The sequence below is a fragment of the Phycodurus eques genome, chromosome 21 (genome assembly GCF_024500275.1).
Source record: "Phycodurus eques isolate BA_2022a chromosome 21, UOR_Pequ_1.1, whole genome shotgun sequence".
NCBI classification, from domain to species: domain Eukaryota; kingdom Metazoa; phylum Chordata; class Actinopteri; order Syngnathiformes; family Syngnathidae; genus Phycodurus; species Phycodurus eques.
The window spans coordinates 5916383-5937977 of NC_084545.1; the positions used below are offsets into that span (position 1 = coordinate 5916383).

The following is a 21595-nucleotide window of genomic DNA, read 5'->3' on the forward strand; positions in this document are numbered from 1 at the left end:
TGAGTTTGCATTTTATCGCCAGTTGTCTCCGAGTACCCCCGCTTCCTCCCACATTCTAAAACCATGCTATGCTCTTGCCCCAAAGTCAACTGGTATAGGCTCCAGCTCAACTGCAACCCTTACGATGGATGTCCTTGCTCTCGTTCCACTAGACTCCTGCAGAACTGCGGCGACGACAGCTTAAACGTGGCCGTTCCCATGCGGATGTTAGAAATCTTCTCCTCAGAGAGAGTTTACCTGCCCGTCTTGGCCGACGCCAACCAAGTGGCGTCAACAGTTGAGCAGATTTTGCACTATATGGTCCAGAAAGGTAAGTAAGAAGCAAAAGTCAGTCCCTTTAGTGTATCAACAGCCAAAATGGTCGCCACATATTATTTCACTTTACATACATACATTTAAAAAGCACAATCAGCAGAGGGAAATGCAAAAATTAAATATTAAAATGTGTCATATGATGAAGTAGAAATCATATTGTTTAAAAAGCTTTATTTTAAAGTCTTGACATTTTGGGCCAAATCTAAGCGCCATGAGCATTTTATATGAATATTGCTATATCACTTTTAATTGTGGATTTTATTGGCTAACAATATTCTGGTTCCATTTCGCTGAGCTAAAATCCATCCTGTGACTAATACACGAAGCTGGTTGCTTGAAATCTCTGTCGTTGTTTTTTTTAGGATACTACAAGTCGCTGTACATTCTGGTGAATCACCGCCTCCCTCCCAGTCTGGAGTACGCCGACTCTCCTTCCATTCCCCTGGCAAGCACACTATTGGATCACATCCTCAAACCTCTGCACTTTAGCTACTCCTCCTGCACAGGGGGCGCCAGGTACGACAAGCTACAGTTTCTTCTTTTTTTTGTGTGCATTGTTTGCCTCTTACAGTCAACGGTGTAGTCAATTTACAACAAGTTGTAAAAGCCCCCCCCACCCTCAAGCCATGTTCGTTCCCCTCCGAGCAGAATCCGTGACTGTTTGCCTTGAGTCTGAGACATTCTTATGAGCAAACGTCGAGAGGGCTCCCTTTTCTTCTTTGAAGAAAAGCGAGGCGGGAGTGAGAGGAACTTGTGTACACACACACTGTCTGACAGCTCATTATGTGACTTCGGGGGGAGGGTGGGGAGGAGGAGGGGGCGCCAGATGTGAGCCACACAAAGCAGCTCTGTTTGGGGAGATAATAGCCGAGTGGTCATTTAGCGAAGTGACCAACACGCCTCGCACATCATAAAGTCTGCAACTCATTTTAATTCTTAATTGGTTCTCAAACTTTTTGGATCCAGAGATCCCTCAAATCTCTCCCCCAAGATTCCCTTCATAATCTTAATTCCAGTGAAACATAACTACAATGTGTACGCCTGATGTGTTGTGTTCACAAATATTGCCTTGCAGGCATTTTGTCTTTGCCGCCTTCACCGAGGAGTTCATTTCAGTGCCCTTCACCGAGCAGATCTTTCACTTCTTCATCCCGGCCCTGTCGGATCCCCGGCTGGCCTTCGCCTTCGAGGCCTTCCTCAGCTCCCTCCAGGGCACCGTCACGTCTTCTCCCGTTGCGCAGAGCTGCGCGCCCTGGATATTTTACTTTGTCCTCTCTGCAGGAGAGAATTGCTTAGGTGGGTAATTATCGAACCATCGACCTATTAAATTTATTGATGGATTCTGTTAGCTGTCATCACATGTACGTAACCTACCCACAACTTAAAATCTGAGCATAATACGCGACTGGTGTTATGTTGACAGGTTCACTTTCAGAGGAAGGCCTGCTGCTGTATTTAAGCGCCCTGCAGACTTTGCTGCCTCTGCTGCCGGTGACCGAGAGCTGCAGCCGGCCCGAGTTGGGCAGCGACTCCGAGGACGAAGACGACGCCAACGTCCACCCGCCACCCATGAAGGTACCGCACGATTACGCACACCACATATATAGAGAACGTTCATTGACCTAACGTCGTTTTTATTATTTTTTTCCTTGTCGCCGATTAGGATGACAGTCGCATCTCTGTGCAGCTGATCACCGACGAATGCGTGCGCAAGCTGGACACCAAACAGCAGACCAACACGCTGCTCAACCTGGTGTGGAGGGACTCGGCCAGCGAGGAGGTGTTCACCATGATGGCGTCCATCTGTCATACGCTCATGGTGCAGCATCGTCTCCTGGTTCCCAAAGTCAGGTGAGCAACAACAGCGACGAAAAAAAACAACTTAACTATTCTATTCTGTACACTAATTTTTGGTAAGAAAGCCACTTACCTTGGTAGACTTTATTTGCATCAGCATCAAATGATTAACGTTTGCCAAGTTTGTGACTTTGCAGTATCTAATAAAATAACTTTTTTTGTGTAGGGCGGCCAACAAAGAACCCATAAAATTCTGGTGCAGAGTAGTACTGGCTAAGGTGCAGTTTTTTTCTCACTTTTGTTTATATTAGTAAAGAGGGCAATTTCCATCAGTTTCTCTCCGATTTTATAAAGAGAAAAATGCTGAATCTTAATGACATAATTCAGCCATATGCAGGCGGTTGGTGTCAATTAGGATATTGGCGCATCTATCGCTGGGTCAATGGCGAGTACAAATTCCGTTACCATGATGACGCTGGTGGATCTAAGGCAAGCCAATAGCTTCTAGTTGCGGCAGTGTGAGAAAATAAGCAAGCACTCGTAAAGACAATGAAAGCATTTTCACTTGTGGAGGCAGCACTTCATACACAACACTGTGTGTATCTCGAAAGGGTCTCAGCCTTGCACAGCGGTCTCACTGACAGCAAAAGCGCATCCTGACAGGTTTCCGTGCAGTAAGCAGTAATGTAAATAACGGCGCAAAGAGCGAGTAGGTGGGACAGCTGTCGGCGGTGCGCAGTTCGCTGGCATTTACAACCGGTGAGAGGAAGCAGAAGATGTCAGTGAAGCTGTCAGCGCTGGATGAGGGCAATTACCTCTTCTCGGGAGGCTGATTACATTAGGGCCAGGATGTCGGAGGTGCTGATTGCCTGCCTGTGTTTGAGGCTCCGTGCTCGGTCAACTGCTCCAGTTAGTTATTAGTAAAAGCCCCATGATTTGTATATGTGAGGCCTCCTTAAACAGTGCTTAAAAAGGCCTCCTTAAACAGTGCTTCACAAAAAAACTGAAAATGTGGCTAGTTAACACCTATAGCTGCCAACACTAAAAGACAAGTATGTTATGTTGTTTTTTTGTTATGATAAAAAAAAATGATGGTTTTATTCTCTCTTAATAGTATAGTTTGATTATGTATCCTGTATTATATTGTCTTGTAGATGTATTTTACTGCTTTTTTACATCATGGCCAGGGGACTACAGATGAAAACTAGCCTTCTGGCTAATTCTGGCTTTTTTAACCATGTGTATTTCATGTGTTTTGTGAAATTGCATTGTCCCCTTTCAAATAAACTGATTTAAAAAAACAAAACAACAAAAAACAGTCCAAGCGAGGACAAGTGTGCAGTGAGACGCACATTGGGAGATATGAAATAATGAAAAATGATCAATTATTTCTTTATATTTGTTATCTCTAATTCAGAAACATCAGAATCGGGCCTTTTCTATGATTGCAAAGGAGGGAAAATGCTCATATTTGGACCGATTGTTCCTTATTTGACGCAATCGACCAAATTCTTAAGCATGACTAACCCCTCGTGTCTTATTAGTTCTCTGCGCTTAAAATTTACAACACGAACAAGACGGTTGACTCATAATTGTACATTTTGCCTCTCCGGAAGGATCTCAAGTGCGCTCAGTTAATGGCCTTAATATTTTTACGGCATTCCTCCTTCCTTCCCGCCACTTTTCCCATAAATCCCGCCCTTCGTCTTCCATCATTATTGGATATCTGTACAAAATAATTAGCTCGCCGAGGAAGATTAATCACTGCAGGAGTGGACGGGATAGCTTTACAAGAGGCTAAGGGGAGCAAATTTCATCCCGGCCTTGATTTACTGTTCTGATCTGCTGAAGGGGAAAAAAAAGTGGCTTTCCGGGTTTATCTTGCCAACACTACGTTTTTCATAAATATCCTTGAAGTCGGAGCGTGATTAAAACCCGACTCGGTACCTCAAATAGATTTTAATTGGTTTTCTAATTATCCCCTCTCCTGCCTTGTAATGCCATTTTGATGGTTAGCATAACTTAGCATTGGATATTTGCTGTCGTTTAGCTACACGCCGCAACATGGAGCCGGGCTGTAAAAACAGTATGCACAGATGTGCTCGAGCCTCTCGTTCACTTTTGGGCGTCTGCTGTGATTTTGATCAGGTTTGTAAGCAAGAGTTGAGAGGGGAAAAAACAACAACAACAAAAAACACAGAGGCAGGATCTTCTCTTCAGACCTCTTGAAATGAAATGATCCTGACTATGATTCATCATGCTGCTTTTTTTTTTTTTTTTTTTTTCCTTCTTTCTCCCAACCCCTTTTGACTTTGTTTATTAGCGGCTCATTCCGTGATTGAAAAAGGGTTTGGGGGTTCTGGCGGGCTGTAAATCAGCGTGTCAGCTGGCATTTAGTGCTTTGTTTCCCATTTCAATCAAACACCCACACGGCTTGTTATGAGCCCACTGCACCGGTGTCCTCCCCGAGCTTCTCTCCAGAGCTTTGTAGCGCTGGCAGATGGCGCGTGGCGGGCCGCGGACCATTTTTCAAGCCCTCCTTATCGACCCTCGGGCTAGCTCCACGTGGCAGGGGCGTGGGGGACCTTTGAATCGGTTGATTGGAGAGGCGGAATTTGAGCAGCGCCATTGAGATTAACACATTCTTGCTCCCTCAACACTTGATGCGCTTTCAAAACAAAATCATCCTTATACAGTAGGTATAAAAGGTCTACACACCCCTGTTCAAATGTCAGGTTTTTGTGATAGAAAAATAATAGACCAAGATTAATCATTCCAAAACCTTTCTATCATAAATAGTGAACCAATCACATTGAAGTTTGTCTCTAAGTAATGGAAAACATCAATTATATTAGTATTTGACAAGTGCTTTCAACACAACAGGATGGGACAAGTGTTAAAACGTCACACTTCTGTCCCGTCTTTCCGTTATTCCCCGACGCACAGCCATCGTCCTGCCTTTGTATTGCCTCTAGTACTACCTCCAAAGGCAAAAAATGGCCAGTGAAATGTGTAAAATGCTTCAGATAAATGCTTTCAATACAACAGGGCAGGAGAATTGAGTGTCAGGTGTGAAACTCCCAGTCGTTGCGTTCGTACTTAGTGAATGAGAGGTCTGCAGTTATTTTATATTATATGCAGGGCCTGCTGGCATACTTAGCACATTATTGTCACCTGCTCTTGCGCACCGTGTGACCGATGCATTGTATGAGCTTTCACAAACACACACAGATCATGAACAAAGAGCCGCTTCGCACCTCGACGCCACAGCCGTACCACTAAAGGCGAGGTATGCGGGGCCCTCCTCAGTGTTATCACGTAATTCCGTGTGAGTGTGCAAGCACGTTTGGCAGTGTGAGGTCACAGCCAGGACCTCCCCTCCTCCTCCTCTGGCCTCCATTGTCTTGATCTCCCCTTTTGGCCATTAAGTTAAATGGGGCTGCAGCAGGAAGCCGCGGAGGCTGTTTATGACCCCCTTCGCAGCAGCAACTAGTTTACTAATGGTAGGTGCCTCGCCTAAATAAAGCTTAATGGCTCATTTAATCTCCTTTTTGAGAGGGGAGGCCAAGAAGATTCCACGTTAGTGAACAGTGTCATTTATTTCTTGGGTGTCCTCGCTTGGTTAACAGGGCGCACAAGCAGCCACATCGGCGGAGAGTCGTTTTATAATTTTTCTCGGCGGGATGTTAAAGTGCTGAATGATGAATGTTGACATTGAACGCAGCCTCCCCTCCCTTCCTCTTTTGCTCTCCTGCAGACTTCTGTACAGTTTAGCCTTCAACGCACGTTTCCTGCGGCATCTCTGGCACCTGATCACCTCCATGACGACCAAAATGATTACCGGGTGAGCATTTGTGGATTAAACTCTTGCTTGTTGGCTTTTTGTGTGAATGACAAATTTGAAATCTGATTGGTTAAAGAAACAGCCGTATTGTTAAGCGATCGCACTGCATTACTGATTCTGAAGGCCCTGGGCAGATTAAATTTACATGGCAGCATACAGAGGCTGAAATCTGATTTAACAAAAACAAAAATCTAACATCCACATATACATGTACTGGAAGCGGTGCAGCCAAGTGGAATGCCACAAAACAAATATCCTCTTGTTCGTCAGCTCCATGGTTCCGCTGCTGCAGCTGATCTCCAGAGGCTCGCCCATGTCCTACGAAGACTCCAACCGCATCATTCCGCTCTTCTACCTCTTCAGTTCCCTCTTTAGCCACTCGCTTATCTCCGTGCACGACAGCGAGTTCTTTGGACACGAAATGGAAGGTAGTAGTTTTCACAAATCTTTCGAAGCTGAAAATGTTCAACGTTCCAAAAACGTTTTTAATAGGTGCATATTTTCCAGGAGAAAATTCCCAAATCAATGATTTATTTATTTATTTATTTATAACAAATGTACCTCTATCATATAATACAAACATCTGTTGTCAAAGTCTCACATTCAACGTTTCATACATTTCTTATTTACATCCTTTTAAAGTTGTCAATGGGACGATAATATCACGCTATAGTGATAATGCGATCGTCAATATATTGGAAGACAACCAATGATGTTACATCACTATATTGCGATAACTGAAGAAGAAATTGAAACTTGTTTCAGTCAACCTAATCAACACAGTGGTATGGAATCACCGGTTTAGCAAATTATTGTCAGCCATCATTCTCAACGAGCATGTGCCCCCCTTTCACCAGGTCAGACGCAGTCGTCCATGATGCCTTTCACCCTGTTGGAGCTGGTGACTCTGTCCCGCTGCCTGAGGGATGCGTGCCTCGGCATCATCAAGCTGGCCTACCCCGAGACCAAGACGGAGCACCGCGAGGAGTACATGGCGGCCTTCCGCAGCGTTGGCGTCAAGACCAACATGGAGGTGCAACAGCGCATCCAGGCCGAGCAGAAACGCTGGGTGCAGCTCTTTAAGGTCAGTGCGTGTCCTCGCGGGATACCCTTGAACACAGACACAGGTGGCTAAAGTACTCACACTCTTTATGGATAGCCACTCGAGCATTTATTCACTCTCCTACTAGTGCATTGAATTATCTGTTTACTAGTATGCTCTTTGTCCTGACTTGTAAGCTAATTTAGTGCACATTGCAAAACCATTAGCAGCAGTAGTAGCAGTAGTGGGGAAAAAAACGTCAAAAAAGAAGGTAGTTAGCTAGCTAGCGTTGGCTCTGACTTATGTTATCAAAACAGCATGTTCCCATAGCTTTACTAATGTTGTGAATGGACTAACAAAAAAATAATAAATTAGGTAATGATGACAACTGGAAAAAAAAAAATTCTTTCCGATTAGATTAGAGAATTTTTGAATGCCAGAAGCAGGTGTTTTTTAGGTTGGCACAAGTCACAGCGCATTCGTCACAAATCATTCTTGGAGCCGAACAATTGTCTTAATTCAGGCCATGCATGGGGAATATCCATGAATCCAAAACTGACCCATGGTCGAGTTTACCTCTCTGTGGAGCTGGGGTTAGGTTCCTCAGAAAAAAACGCAAATAGGTGAATTCATGTATATATTGAACTGTAACTGTGCAAAGGATTACTATACTCCGGATATATTTCGTGTGGGAAGTTATTACACACAGTAAAAATAAGCAGTGGTAGATTTATTAGGAAGCACATTAGCATGAGTGCTTTGTCAGTGCTGCCCTCCATGCATAGTGACCCGTGCTTTGGTGGAAATCAAGCGTATACGAATGAATGGGCAAATACAAGGAGGAGCAGATGTGGAGGTCGTCCGCTGGCTATTTACCCAAAGGAAATGAGACGGAAAATGCATCCCTTTCCCTCTCATTCCACGTCTCTTTCTGTAATGGCGCAAAAAAGTGATTACGCGACCTTGTAGCTATCGCTGCCAGCGTAGAAAGTGACCATTCTTTTGCGGATGGTGGGCGAATACCTGAAAAGCCGACCGGGGTTGATTTTCATAAAAGATCCGCTCAAAGGCCTCTTGTCAGCTAAAACGACCCATTAAAGAAGTGGGGAGCAGGGAAAGTGCATTTTCCAAATTGAGCGGTGGGATTTACAGTCGCTTTAACGCCGCTGACCCCTAACACGCTAATGTTTGCTTCGTGTCATCAGCTGTCCCTCCCCATCTTTTATCGCCCCCATTGTCGAGCTATCTATTTAATTGAAAGAAGCTAATTGAATGAAAATGATCAACTAAGCTTGTATTAATATTGCTAATGGAACTTTCTTCTTGGCCGTGTTTGGAGAACCATGCCACGCCGGAGTTTGGGAAAGGCCCATTAAGGCTCGCACTTAACCCGATGGGCTAATTAAGGAATGCTTATTCATTCTGTGAGTCAGGGGCTAGCCATGCTCCGAACTCATTGCCACGCTCCATTTACAGCGTTTTGCACTCGCCATTATTGCCCGACGCCGTGCCATTGATTGGCGTCCTATTTAAATGACGTGCTTTAGGGGAGAACTCTTCGATTTGGACCATCCGGCTGGGGCGTGATATGGAAATTGTCCCGGCGTAACTGTTATGGCTGGACATAAGAACTCATTTCGGAAGTGAGGTGAAACCGCAGCTGTCGTTTCCACCTAAAGTTCCAGCAACCTTTAGTTCTTGGGATTTGTAGTTTGGTCGAGTAAAGGGGTACTTGCACTAGGCCCTTGGAACCATGCCAAATTTGACAGATTCCCCTTCTCTCTCTGTCCCTTCTCAATGTTTAAGCATTTAGGTTTGCCGTCATTATAGCTCTGAATTACTGCAACTTTCCGGACTCTGTGAATTAGTTCCAAGTTATGTGTTGATTTCTACTGTGCAAGATGAGCGTTACGGTGAATAACTGGCAAGCGGAGCGATTGCAAGTAGCTGTGCATGACAGATAGAGCCGTGAACATTTCTGTGTTGAGTCTATGGATTATTTCTAGTGCAGTCGTTCATCGATTTACAGCTTACGAGTTAGTTCTAGTCGTTCAGTTTATTTCTATTGTGCACGGAGGTAGTTATCATGAATAACTGACAACAGGAGCATTGATTATTTCACACATAGATTGCACACGTAGATGTGCCCATGTGTGATTGAACGTGCAGTGGACTTTTTTTTTTTTTTTACTCTTTGGTTTATTTCCAGTCATTGTATATTTCTATTATGAAAAGTATCATGAATAACTGACAAGGAATGCTAGCAGTGTGACATGTCTAAGTTGCTGAGTTTGAGTAGCCTATGCATCAAAGTGCTCACGCAAGCCAAATGTACCAGAACTTAGGTGTCAAGTGGGCTCAAGCGCGATGAAAATGACCTATTTTGAGTACACCCTAAAGCGACAAATAAAATGGTCTAGTTCAGGTCTTTCAGGAAGCCCGTTGATCGTGTGAGTCAGTCTTGCATTCTCAGGCCGACGGCTGATGTCAGCAGCCCCCGTTGGTATCTAACAAGGTCTAAGAGGCGGGGCTGGGCCGTTTTTCTTCTCCACTCCTCATAAACGACGCACTAATGTCTTCATTCTCAAATTGCTTCTCTCCCCCTAATCTCCCTCCCCTTTCACTTATATATCATTTGCTCTGAAAAATACTGCAATTTGTTGTTGTTTTTTTAACCCCCAACTTGTGGGTGCGATCCACCTAACAGGTCATCACGAATTTGGTGAAGATGTTGAAAGCTCGCGACATCCGACGACCCTTCTGCCCCTCGGGTCACTGGCTCTCTCAAGAGGTCAACATCCGAGCCGATAAGGTACTGTTTGTTAAATAAAAAGTTGTTTCATTCATTGAGTTTGAAAAATCCCAGCGGTGGCTAATGCTTGTTCGCATCTTTAGGTCACTCAGCTCTACGTGCCGTCTGCCCGGCATATGTGGCGAACGCGAAGGATGGGCCGCATCGGACCCCTTCAGTCAACACTGGATGGTACTTTCTTTTTTCTTTTTTTTTTTTTTAATGTGAATTTTTTTTACTTATAATAAAGACTATGTTGGAGTTTAAAATGTAATTATATTGTACATGTGGCAAAGACTCTCCTAACTTCCACTAACAGCCCCATGCTAAACTTTCTCATCTCGAAGTTGGGATGTACCACATCAACATACTTCTTGGAGACCATTTCCTATTTTGATGGGGCTTTTGCGCCTTCATGTGGCATCTTTGAGCATAATCGAAACCTCATAAAAACACGAATAAGTCAATTTTTCAGCAAATAGTTCATCGCATTTGTATGAATAAATATAATGCCTGTATTAGGTCTCTTAACAGGACGTGTTGACTTTGTTTGATGCGATGGGCGGAGTGCAGGGGAAGGTGGAGGCGCACCAATTCTGTTGGAATGTTAAATGGGCATGCATCTCTTAAAAGGTTTGGGAAAGGATTGCTGTTTAGCAGTTACCATTCACTTATAAACTAAATGAGCATTATTTCCATCTACTGGCGCGGAGCGGAACAACATAAGAAATTTAAAATTCATTTTCCTTCTCTTGTTTTCCTCTCTTTGTGTTAATCTACAATAATATATTATTGTAATGTATCTTATTGAGTCTCCTTTAGCTAAATAAGGTCATGAAAACATTAGCGAGGTTTCTCTCTAATAGTAAGAAAAGAGGCCTCCCCAGACGTGTGTGTTTATGTGTGTGTGTGTGTGTGTGTGTGTGTGTGTGTGTGAATGCGTGGTGTGAAAACAAGCTGATAACAATGTGTGTATGAGCTGCCTAATGTCACTCCCAGGCTGTATGGCCTCCATTCAATTAGCCTGAAAGTACCTGCTGAACTCGGCCACATCTGCTCCCGCTGTTTGCTCGCTCGTTTTCTCATTTCCGTAAATGGACATCCCCCCCCCCCCCCCCCCCCCCCCCGCCACCTCTCGTCCTCCTCCTGCGAGTTGATGAACGAGCGACGTATTGACCAGCCCATATTTCTCCTCAAAGATGGAAACCTGATGGCAAAATGCAGATCAGACTGACTAATTGAGCAGATTAATTGAGCTGGAGTGGAGGCTAAGTGAGGACTTTTGCTATTGCGGCGTTTTCTTCCCCCTTCCTATTTGGGCTTAACAGTCTAAATCTGGAGTTTAATAGAAAACAAACGTCAGTTTAATGGATGAATGCCCGGCAGGCGGATGGACAGCTCGATTTAATGCAGACGTGGGCAACCTGCGGCACGTGGGCCATATACATATACTGTACTCTGTACATAAACCTCAGATGAGTTGTTATTTGGGGGAAAAAAACATTTAGTCCACAAAGGCTCATAATATATTGATGAACATTGGTTTGGTGATAGTTTTAAAATATTTTCTGGCATTGCTGTTTTGCCGTGTTGACTCTTATTACTTTAGACAATCTCAATCCTTTTTCTACTAATGCTTTAGTCAGCGGTGTGCAGTCCTGTATTTATTTTTTGTGATTAATGTAAATATATATATATATATGAAATTTGACATAATTTGGAATTCTTTTACCTATTTGTTATGTTTTTTTGTACAGTATTTTTGTTTTGCTGTGTTGTCTCTTTTTTACTTCTGAATCGTTTCCCTAATATTGCTTATGTCAGGGGTGGAGAACCTACAGCACATGGCGCTGTATTTTCTCATTTAATTTTTTTTTTACTAAACATAATTGTTTTTGTATAAAAATTGTATCTATTTCACCCCCCCCCCCCTCATTTTTTAAAATTACTGTATTTTTTGTTTTGCTGTGTTAACTCTTTTTACAGAAAGAATATGAATAATTTCCAGACTAATTCTTCAGTCAGGGGTGGGGAAGGGTGAGCAGCCTTCAGATAAATTGATTTTGAGATCCCTGATTTACTTGGATTCTTTCTAAAACTCAAAGGAAAAGGGTGATTTAAGGGGCTGGAGGGAAGTTTCTTTAAGTAACCGAGACATTCACATTTCATTTCTGTATCTTCCCTCTGCAGTGGGCTCGGAGCCTCCGCAGCTGTCCGTGTCCGAAGAGAGACATCTGGCCATCCTTACTGAGCTCCCTTTTGTTGTTCCCTTCGAAGAGCGAGTCAAGGTAATACCCGCGCTATCACAAAAAATGTAATATTGGTGCTGTTTTTACAGCGACATGGGGAAAAAAAGGCATAAAACTGCAGCTTGTTCAGGCAGTGCAAAAGGTGCTAGAAACTAACAAAGACAAAAACTGGCTTAAAGAAAACTGACAAGAAAATAAGAGACAAATTCATCCTGAAATCTACAATTCAAAGGTTTTTCTTTAAGTGTCCCGTTGTGTCGAACCAGCTGACAAGAAAAAAATTGTTTGAATTGAACTGTCATTGCAACATAACAACAAAGTTGCCTTAAAAAGCTCTTAAAATGCATCGTCCTTAAACCGGTAGAAACCCTTTTCTGTTCAGTTGCTGTTTTTCCACTATTTTTTATTTAGTAATTAAACATATTATTTGTTCTATATTAATGTATATGATTATTATTATGTATAGGTGCATCTCAATAAATTTGAATATTGTTCAAAAGTTAATTTATTTCTGTAGTTCAATTCAAAAAGTGAAACTCAAAAGATTCATGACAGAGTGAAATATTTCATAATACAGTTTTAATTTTTTTATTTTGATGATTATAGCTTACACTAAGTGAAAATGCTAAATTCACCATCTGAAGTCGTTTGAATATTACATACAAACAATTCAAAAGATTTTTCATAAAGAAATGAGGTAGGAATTGGCCTTCTGAAAAAGTATTTTCTGGCGTTTAAAGAATCTGCAGAAATAAAGAGCTTTTCATCAATATCTTAATGGACTGAGATTCTTTTGCATATTTGAAAATGTTTTATTTTTACTTTGTTTCAGTTCTATATTTGTCCATCTAATGTTCCAATATGGTGTGTTAGATATTCCAGAGGTTAATCTATGCCGACAAGCGGGACGTGCAGGGGGATGGGCCCTTCTCCAACGGCATCGTCGTCACCATCCGGCGTAACTACATCTACGAAGACGCCTATGACAAACTCTCACCAGAAAATGGTACGGCCATGTTCGAATGCTTATTTTTTTTCCCCTAGTCCCTTATAATGAGGTAGAAACTGTCCCTTTGACTCCCGCTTGGCAGGACAGTGCAACCGCAGGGCTGTAAACATTCACACACTTTCTAAAACTCTTGTTCGGCCCTATAAAATCTTTATATGGAGGATCAAGGTAAAAATCAAGGTTAGCCTCGCCCCCTGCACTGCGCCGTGTATTGGATTTTAAGCATGATGCGCATAATCGTGCTTCCGATTATTATAATGGAAGGCATAAAAGGCGGAATCAATTATTTTAAGGCACCTCTTTTGTGTTTTGAATAAGAAAGGCCACCCGAGTGGGGGCCCACTGATTAAAAAGAGTAGTAGGCTGAAGACAAGATCTATATCATTTATGTGTCTATAAGTTATAGCTGCCTGATTTACCCCCACGCATTAATTATTCTGAAAGATGACCTTTTGTGGAAGTTGATTAGAGTATTCCGTGGGTCAACACAGTGTTCTGGCGCCGAAAGGGTTTGTGCAAAAAAAGATGTAAAAAAAATGAACAAAAGTACCCATGTAAAAATGTTTTTTTTTTAATTTTTTGTTTACTTATTTTATTATGTAGCACATTGTTCTGGTGCTGAAAGGGTTTGTGCAAAAAATAAAAATAAAAGTGAACAAATTGAACAAAAACACCCTTGTAAAATGTTTTATGTTTTTTTTGTTTTTTTAACTTATTTTATATAGTACATTGTAATAGAGCATGGTGAACTTGTGGTTAATGCCTCTGCCTCACAGTTTTGAGGGTTTGAATCTTTCTGTTTGGAAATTGGTTACTCTGGCTTTCTCTCACTTTCCAGAAACATGCATGATAGTTTAATGGAAGATTAAATTATCCATAGGCGTTTGTCTATATGTGCGCTTCAATTGGCTGGCGACCAGTCCAGGATGAGGAGATAAGTTTTGTTAGTGCAAGTTACGGAGAGCCTTCGCCGCATGTACAGATGTTGTAATATTTTTTTTTTATTAGAACCGGACTTGAAGAAAAGGATTCGGGTGCACCTGCTGAACGCCCACGGTCTGGATGAGGCGGGCATCGACGGCGGCGGCATCTTCCGCGAGTTCCTCAACGAGCTCCTCAAGTGTGGTTTCAACCCAAACCAGGGTGTGTTCAAGACCACCAACGAGGGCCTGCTGTACCCCAACCCCGCTGCCGAGACACTGGTGGGGGAGTCCTTTACGCGACACTACTACTTCCTTGGCAGGATCCTGGGAAAAGTGAGTTCTCAAGCACCCTTATGTTTGGAGCGTAATGCACTTTTATTTGCGACGCGATGCCTGAACTAGGATGCGTGGCTTCAAATGCTTGGGAAAGGTCTGCTTTAGATCAGGGATTCCCAAACTGTGGTGTGAAGGGAGGGAATGCGGCAACTCAGTTGGGATGTTGAAGGTGGTGCGTGGCTTCAAAAATGTGGTCAAGGCATGTACTATAGACTAAATGAAGATGCATGCTCCAAATTATTATGCAAATGATATTTTTCGTTGCTTTTGCCTAATTTTGTGATGCAAATGACAGTCGGCATTATTTTGAATATTTAGGAAAATCTGAGAGAAATATCCGTTGCGTAATAATTTGTAACGGGGTGAATGTGCTGTTTCTCTATCCGGAGAACTGCAGAGGCTTGATTTAAGAGCCATGGTGAAGTTTAAATCATTGCCAAGGCTGCCCTTGCTGTTTGTTCTAGAAACTGCAGTGTTTAGAGAACTTCCTGTAATTTATATCTTTAAAAAACAAAGTCGGAGAGAAGTTGAATCAGCTCAATGCTTCATCATAAATGTTTGCTGCATTGTTTTTCTGCCCCTGATGTGGGCTATACTAGCCTAATTCTAAATCATCCTTAATGCATGTGCTAGATGATCAGGATAGCTTCCTTGTGAAAGTGAAAGGCTATCATATCCAACGGAGACGAATTACCTCATGACAAGTGGTCGCTTCTCAATTAGGGCTTCCATTAGCTGATGATTCCTATCCTCTTGTTTGTGTAGTCATCGTCGTTTGGTTGGCCCTAAATCAGCGCCCACCCAGACTGCACATAAATAAGCGTTCAAACCATGTGCTAATTGTGTTTTGATCTGTTTTACAGTCATGACATCCGGCTTTCACTTTTACATCAAGCTTTTGAAAAGTGGTTTCTTCCTGGTACCCCAAGTGACGATCATGTATTGCAGTTATGTTGTCATGGAAATATATTACGATGAGAACCTCCTTTATAAAATGTCAACGAATAAATGTCAAAAACAGGCTTTTTTTAGGGGAGGTGCGGTGGATAGGTGGTGTGCTCGCTCAGTAACCTAAAGTGCGCGTGGCTTAAAATGTTTGTGAAAAGCCGCTCTCGAACAGGGGTTACCAAAATATGGCGGTGTACCACTGGGTGTGTGCAAGAATACTACAGGAGGTGTGCGAAGTTTTCCTAGTGTGCTCTTAAAATGTTTAAATGATATAAAATGAACATTTTGTCTAAATGATGTACCAAGGCTGAAATGATGAATTGAACATGAATAATTCGATTACAAAAAAAAAAAATCTCCGCTTCTACTAAATCTCTGCTTCGAAGCTTCGGACTGATCATTTTTCCACAAGGACTACGATAATGTTACTGCAGACTCACCACTCACACGCCACTCCATTTAGAAATAAGTTGGCGCAATGGTGATGAGAAAAGAGTCCAAAAAAAAAGAGAAGTCCAGAGTTTGGGATCATTTCACACTTATATGTACTGTAAAGTGCAATGTGTCTACAAAGCAGAACTGGCTTACACAACAGCACATCTATGATTGTATTGTATTGCCCCCACAAGTGGTTAAGAATAGACACCGGTGCACTTTCATCACTTTATTGATCAAACAGTAACAAAATACACACGAAATGGGCGCATTCATACAGAAGCAGCTATGGCCACAACTGACGCCCAGGCGTTTAACAACACGAAGACTGGCTAACACTTAGCCGTGTAACAGCCAGGCACTAACCTGAGTGCAGAACAGCCAACTTTACACTCTCATTTGCTGGCTCCCATGTCACTCACCAGGCCAGGCCCCACCTTTTAAAGCCAAACACACTCAAAGTCACGAGTACTATAGTGTGGACTGCAGAACATGAGGATGGCAACCCCAAGTAAACATCAGGAACACCTTCACCTCACATGAACATTTTGTTGTTTAATAATGCCACGTAAATTGTTATCCAATAGGGTAACAATTTATGTGGCATTATGAGGGATTAATTTGGTTCCCTTATTATTATGAGGGAGTGGTTGCCTTAAAAGGTTTGGAAAAAGCAGCTCTACATCAGGGATTCTGGTGGCTGCACTTGTGGGGCTGTGTGAGCATCCTCCAGTGGGTGCATGAGGAAGTGCACATTCACAGAGCTGTGCTGTGTATGTTGAACAGGTTTCACATTTATGATTGCCCGACTATTTTCTTAGTATATCGTGATGAAAATTCACCCTGAGCACACCGTACACCGCAGGATAATCTTTCAGAGATATCCGGTTCGGTTATCTGGCTTTTGTTGACTTTTGAGCAGAGGAAAATGGTCAAATTATGCCCAATTATTGGTTTAGACGAACATAAAGTCCACTTATCAGAGCATCAATTTTGTGTATTCTCTACAACAACACCCCCATTCTTCTCATACTCCAACGCTAATGGTTGGGGAAATAAATGTGAGTTTGACTTTCAATTAACCCTACCTCAAGTTCCTCCCTCTCTCCATAAAAATGGACTTTTGAGCAGCCATTTTGAGCGGCCCCGTCGGTATTTGTTTAGTTGGCGGGATAAAAGGCAAAGCCTTTATATAGATTGGGATTGCATCACCGGCGCGGCTCAAAGGACACGAGCGATTAATATAGTTAATTAATGTCGGAGGCGTGCCATTGTTGCGGAGGGTGATGCATTACAGGTGTGAGTGGCTTGTCTGGTGGGAGTACTCACCCAAATGGGATTGCGCATCAGAAGCAGCGGCCGCTCGTCATCCTTCTCGCTCACTTGTATACCAAGTGACACGTGAGAAGATTTAAGGCGCAAGCATGAAAACGGGTTACAGTGAAATCCTGTGTATCCTGGGGGATAAATTATATACCATCCCGCAATAGGTGAAAATCTGCATATAGAGACCATATCAAAAATTTCATAGTTTTATCGCTCCCATACACTTCAAACTTAAACAGAAAATTAATTGTTAAGACAAACTTTTAACTTTAGTGCCTGTTCTCACTCTGTCAAGAATTGGGAGACTGTCATATAACATCACTTTGAGGAAACAAAAGAAGACTGACTCGCACAGTTCTCAGAATGTTCTTCACTCCTAGTTGAAGTTAACTGTAAAACAGATACATAAAACAAAAGAGAAGTTATCGTATATTTAAACACCAAAATGTTCAGCCAAACCATATAATTTTGTCGAACCATAAAGTCTGCTAGCTTCATGCTAACATGTCATCAGAATCAGAAACATCTTTATTTGCCAAGTATGTCCAAAAAACACACACAAGGAATTTGTCTCCGGTAGTTGGAGCCGCTCTAGTACGACAACAGACAGTCAATTGACAGAGAACACTTTTGAGACATAAAGACATTGACAAAAAAAAAAAAAAACAGTCACTGAGCAATAAAGGGTTGCTAGTTGTCTGATAATGCTGGTACATTTTTATTAAATATTTTTGACAATTGTGCAAAAGATGCAGAGTCCTCTAGCACTTAGAGCAGTTCGAATGACTAATATTGCAATAGTCCGGTGCAGTGACCATTGTGCAAAGGGTGCCGAGACTTCAAGCAGTGTATGCGGTTTAAAGTGACGAGTAGCGGGATAATCTGGGACAATGTTGATTGTGCAAATGTTGCAGATCCTCCTCAATCAGTGTGCAAATGGAGCAGATGCTACTCTGGCATGAGTGGCCAGTATTGGTCAACAACAGATATGCAAATAGTGCAGCGTGGCGAGACTACTACAGTAAGTGCACGAGTAATATATAATTGGCCCCACAGAAATGTGACAACGAACTCAAGTCAAACAATTGCCAGCATGTTGTAATGGAATTGTAGGTTAGGTCATGTGAAATACCATAGACCAGGGGTGTCAAACTCATTTTTGTCGCGGGCCACATTGTAGTTACGGTTTCCCTCAGAGGGTCGTTATGACTGTGAAACCATAAAAATATTTAATCACCTCATCATTTCTTTTGTGTGTCCTGTTCGGCTGTAACAGCCTCATCACCTCATCATATTATTACACCCGAAATTTATAAACTGGTTTTGGAATCAGAAATCAAGGCTAAAGGGCTTTTCAATTATTGTTCATTTGGTAACACAACTTTGGTAACACAAAAATGCTTACAATATCTCAATGTTATTTACGAAATATGACAATTTGAAATCTTGGTTACACATTTTAACAAGAATCATGGAAGTTGACACACATGATTTGCCTTCGCAGGTCACATAAAATCATGTAGTGGGCCGGATCTGGCCCCCGGCCTTGAGTTTGACATCTGTGCCGTAGACGGTAACGAAATTAGCATAGATGTTAGTTGCCATACAGTAAGCCCTCGCATATTCATGTTTAGGCATTCGCAAATTTTTTTTTAGAACCTATCCTCTGTTATTCGCTGCAAAAGTCAGCTATTTTGTGCTTTTGTGCTCAGGCCAAAGTGTCTAGGCGATTATAAACCTTTCCGAGTGGTGCGTCAATTACACACAGATTTTCACTTTTCACCACAGGGGTCTGTCCCTATCACTGTAATTCTAAACCTTCAAACAACTGCTACTTTAACACACACGGAGAAGCGATACATACAAACAGACATACAACAATACTCAAGACATATTCTGTGTGAGAGCAATGATATTAAAACGAAGCAAAACACGGTACTGTGTTACACTGAGGGGATGTCTTCTTCTTTTTGCTCTTAATTACGCTGCAAGTCTTTTGCAGTAGAGCTCAGTGCTGCCCGGCATTGCGCGGCACAACGTGGTGCTACACCCACAGCATGCAACTCTAAATTCGGATTTGCCTTTATACTGGAAAATTCCGTCAAAACGATCGCTTAAAAATATGCGATATAGTGAGGGCGTGAATGATGAACCGTGATATAGAGGACACAGTATTTTCCTAATGCTGCCCTCAAACCTACCAAAGCTATCCCCGACACTGTGTTTTCATCTTAATAAATGAATTTCTAATGACATCTAAAGACACAGAATGTGCTTCTTCAACCTCATTTTTTTGCTCCCTATGAAGGTGAGTGCACCCAGCTGTGTGGGTGGCCCCCCTTTGATAGATGGTGATGCCTTTTAAAGGCATTATAATTTTATTGATCGCTAATGTTGTAAATTAAGGGATTTATTTGGCAGCCAACAGAATGCACCTGCAATGTTGTTGGCATTTATTCCACCTGATGGCGCCTCGATCTGCTTTAATTGCGCAACCACTGCACTCACTTATATTAAAACGCCCGGGGGCCATAATAATTAATTCTTAACGTCCCCAAGTCATTTTGGCACAATTTCTGGCAATAAACACTCATAAATAAAGTAAGTGGCATTGGAAAAAAGAAACAAGAGGGGAGTTTACCCCACCTTCTTTCCCGTCCATAAACTTAGCTTCTTCCCGGCATGAGCTTTATTGATAGGTTTCAAGGGGCCACGTGGCACATATGGTCCCCTATGACCACTGGCTACTGCCGAAATACTAAGTGGATTATTTTGCATAAAAAATAGACAATGTTTGAAGTTGCGCAATTAACCCGTGTTTAGAAAATGGCTGTGATTTACGACTCCACGCGTGTGTGTTTAAGATGCATGCATTATGGAAATCCTCTAGATTTATAATCCATTTAGCTGATGCGGTCAGGGTTTTTAGCGCTATCATTTATAAAGCGCCGCATATTTTAGCGCCTCCAATGGGATCCTTTTTCGGACTATTCCACTGCATTAGCTTTGGGGTTTTATGAGTCACCTGCTTGCCGCCGCTTCTTAATGGCGTCTCAGGTCAAGGTGAGAATTGGCATTTATAAAAGTTTGAGACGGCCCGAGCAGATGCCGGGTGCGCTTTAGATGGATTGTGTTTTGCTCTCAGTCAGGCTGTTGCACGAGCGGATTTACGATCTTATCGCGGAAAAAGTCGCTGAGATTTGATGTATTGCACCATCTGTTTTAATTCAGTGGGACCTTGATGTTCGAACGCCCAAAGGTATTTTTTTAATTATTTTTTTTATATAATGCACGTCACCAAACCTCTTTTCTGCCAGCAACTCAAAAAGAGTTGTTATTTTTTAGGGTGTGTGCGTGGGACAGGGGGTGCACTTGACAGGGCTTTAAAAAAAATTGTGAAAGGCTGCACTCGATCAGGGACTCGTAATGATCAGTAATGTTGTTTTTAACTCCAAAGTAGACTTTTTTTTTGCATTTTCTGTGTGGTTGGGGGTGTAACAATTTAGTTGTGATGTTCCGTGGTTTTAAAATTTCGGAAAGGCTACCCTCTATCAGGGATTCGTCATGATCAAATGAAATTTCCAACTCCAATACAGGCTTTGGGGGATTTCCCCCCCCCCTCGTGTGCAGATGAAGGGACTGCGGCATTTTCGTTGGGACGTTGAAACGAGTTGGTGGCTTAAAAAGAAAATCACATCTGAGTACTGTAGGTCACGTTTTCCCAAAAAGTGGTGGTGCGCACGTTTCTTCCAGGGGCTGTGTGAGATTAAAAGTGTAATGTCACATTTTTTTCTCTTCCCCCCCGTTTTATTTTATTTATTTATTTATTTGCAAAATAAAAAGGTTAAATACATGCATTACTTCTAAAAGAAAAAAAACAAAAACAAAAAAGAATAGTGGTTTCATATTTAAGAACGAGTCAGTGTTTGTGTTTCTAAGGCAGGGTGTGATTTGATTCCCTAGGCTTTGTACGAGAACATGCTGGTAGAGTTGCCCTTTGCCAGTTTCTTCCTGTCGAAGCTGCTGGGCACCAGCGCCGACGTGGACATCCACCACCTGGCCTCTCTGGACCCAGAGATGTACCGGAACCTTCTCTTTCTCAAGAGCTACGAGGGCGATGTGGAGGAGCTGGGCCTTAACTTCACGGTGGTCAACAATGATCTGGGAGAGGCTCAGGTGACAAGGATGCATTCCCTTGATCTATAAATTACATGAATTGCACGTGGCAAAAATCTTAGTCAATCAAAATGTTCTGAAGGACCTATACTGTCCATATTACAACTAAAACAACAGCAACATATACTAATATTTATTTACTACTCATAAAGTAAACACATTAAATCATAAAAACAGAATAAAAGTTACAAAATGAGTTTTCCCTCTATAAAATTGTTAAAATGTTTTCCATGCAGCGACAACGAGGCGCTCTAGAGCGGCCATGCCAGCCCAAAGCCCCAGTCCACACGCTGTCTGTCAATTTTGAACACACCCACCCCCGCCCTACCCTTCTGTCTCATCCTCCTTTGTCTGTGTGACGTACGTGCCCTTACGACCGACATTGCGGCGCTCTAAAGCGGCCT

At 42.4% G+C, this 21595-nt stretch overlaps 1 protein-coding gene across 1 annotated transcript in view; it reads left to right on the top strand.

The window, feature by feature from the left end:
• ube3c (ubiquitin protein ligase E3C) overlaps nucleotides 1–21595 on the top strand; it is a 33324-nt gene that overhangs the window by 4854 nt on the left and 6875 nt on the right. Inside the window, 14 exon segments of the mRNA XM_061666181.1 lie at nucleotides 153–310; nucleotides 678–831; nucleotides 1391–1611; nucleotides 1739–1890; nucleotides 1979–2166; nucleotides 5870–5956; nucleotides 6227–6384; nucleotides 6814–7040; nucleotides 9706–9810; nucleotides 9894–9981; nucleotides 11980–12077; nucleotides 12912–13044; nucleotides 14056–14303; nucleotides 20979–21191. Coding sequence (XP_061522165.1) covers nucleotides 153–310; nucleotides 678–831; nucleotides 1391–1611; nucleotides 1739–1890; nucleotides 1979–2166; nucleotides 5870–5956; nucleotides 6227–6384; nucleotides 6814–7040; nucleotides 9706–9810; nucleotides 9894–9981; nucleotides 11980–12077; nucleotides 12912–13044; nucleotides 14056–14303; nucleotides 20979–21191 — 2230 coding nt within the window.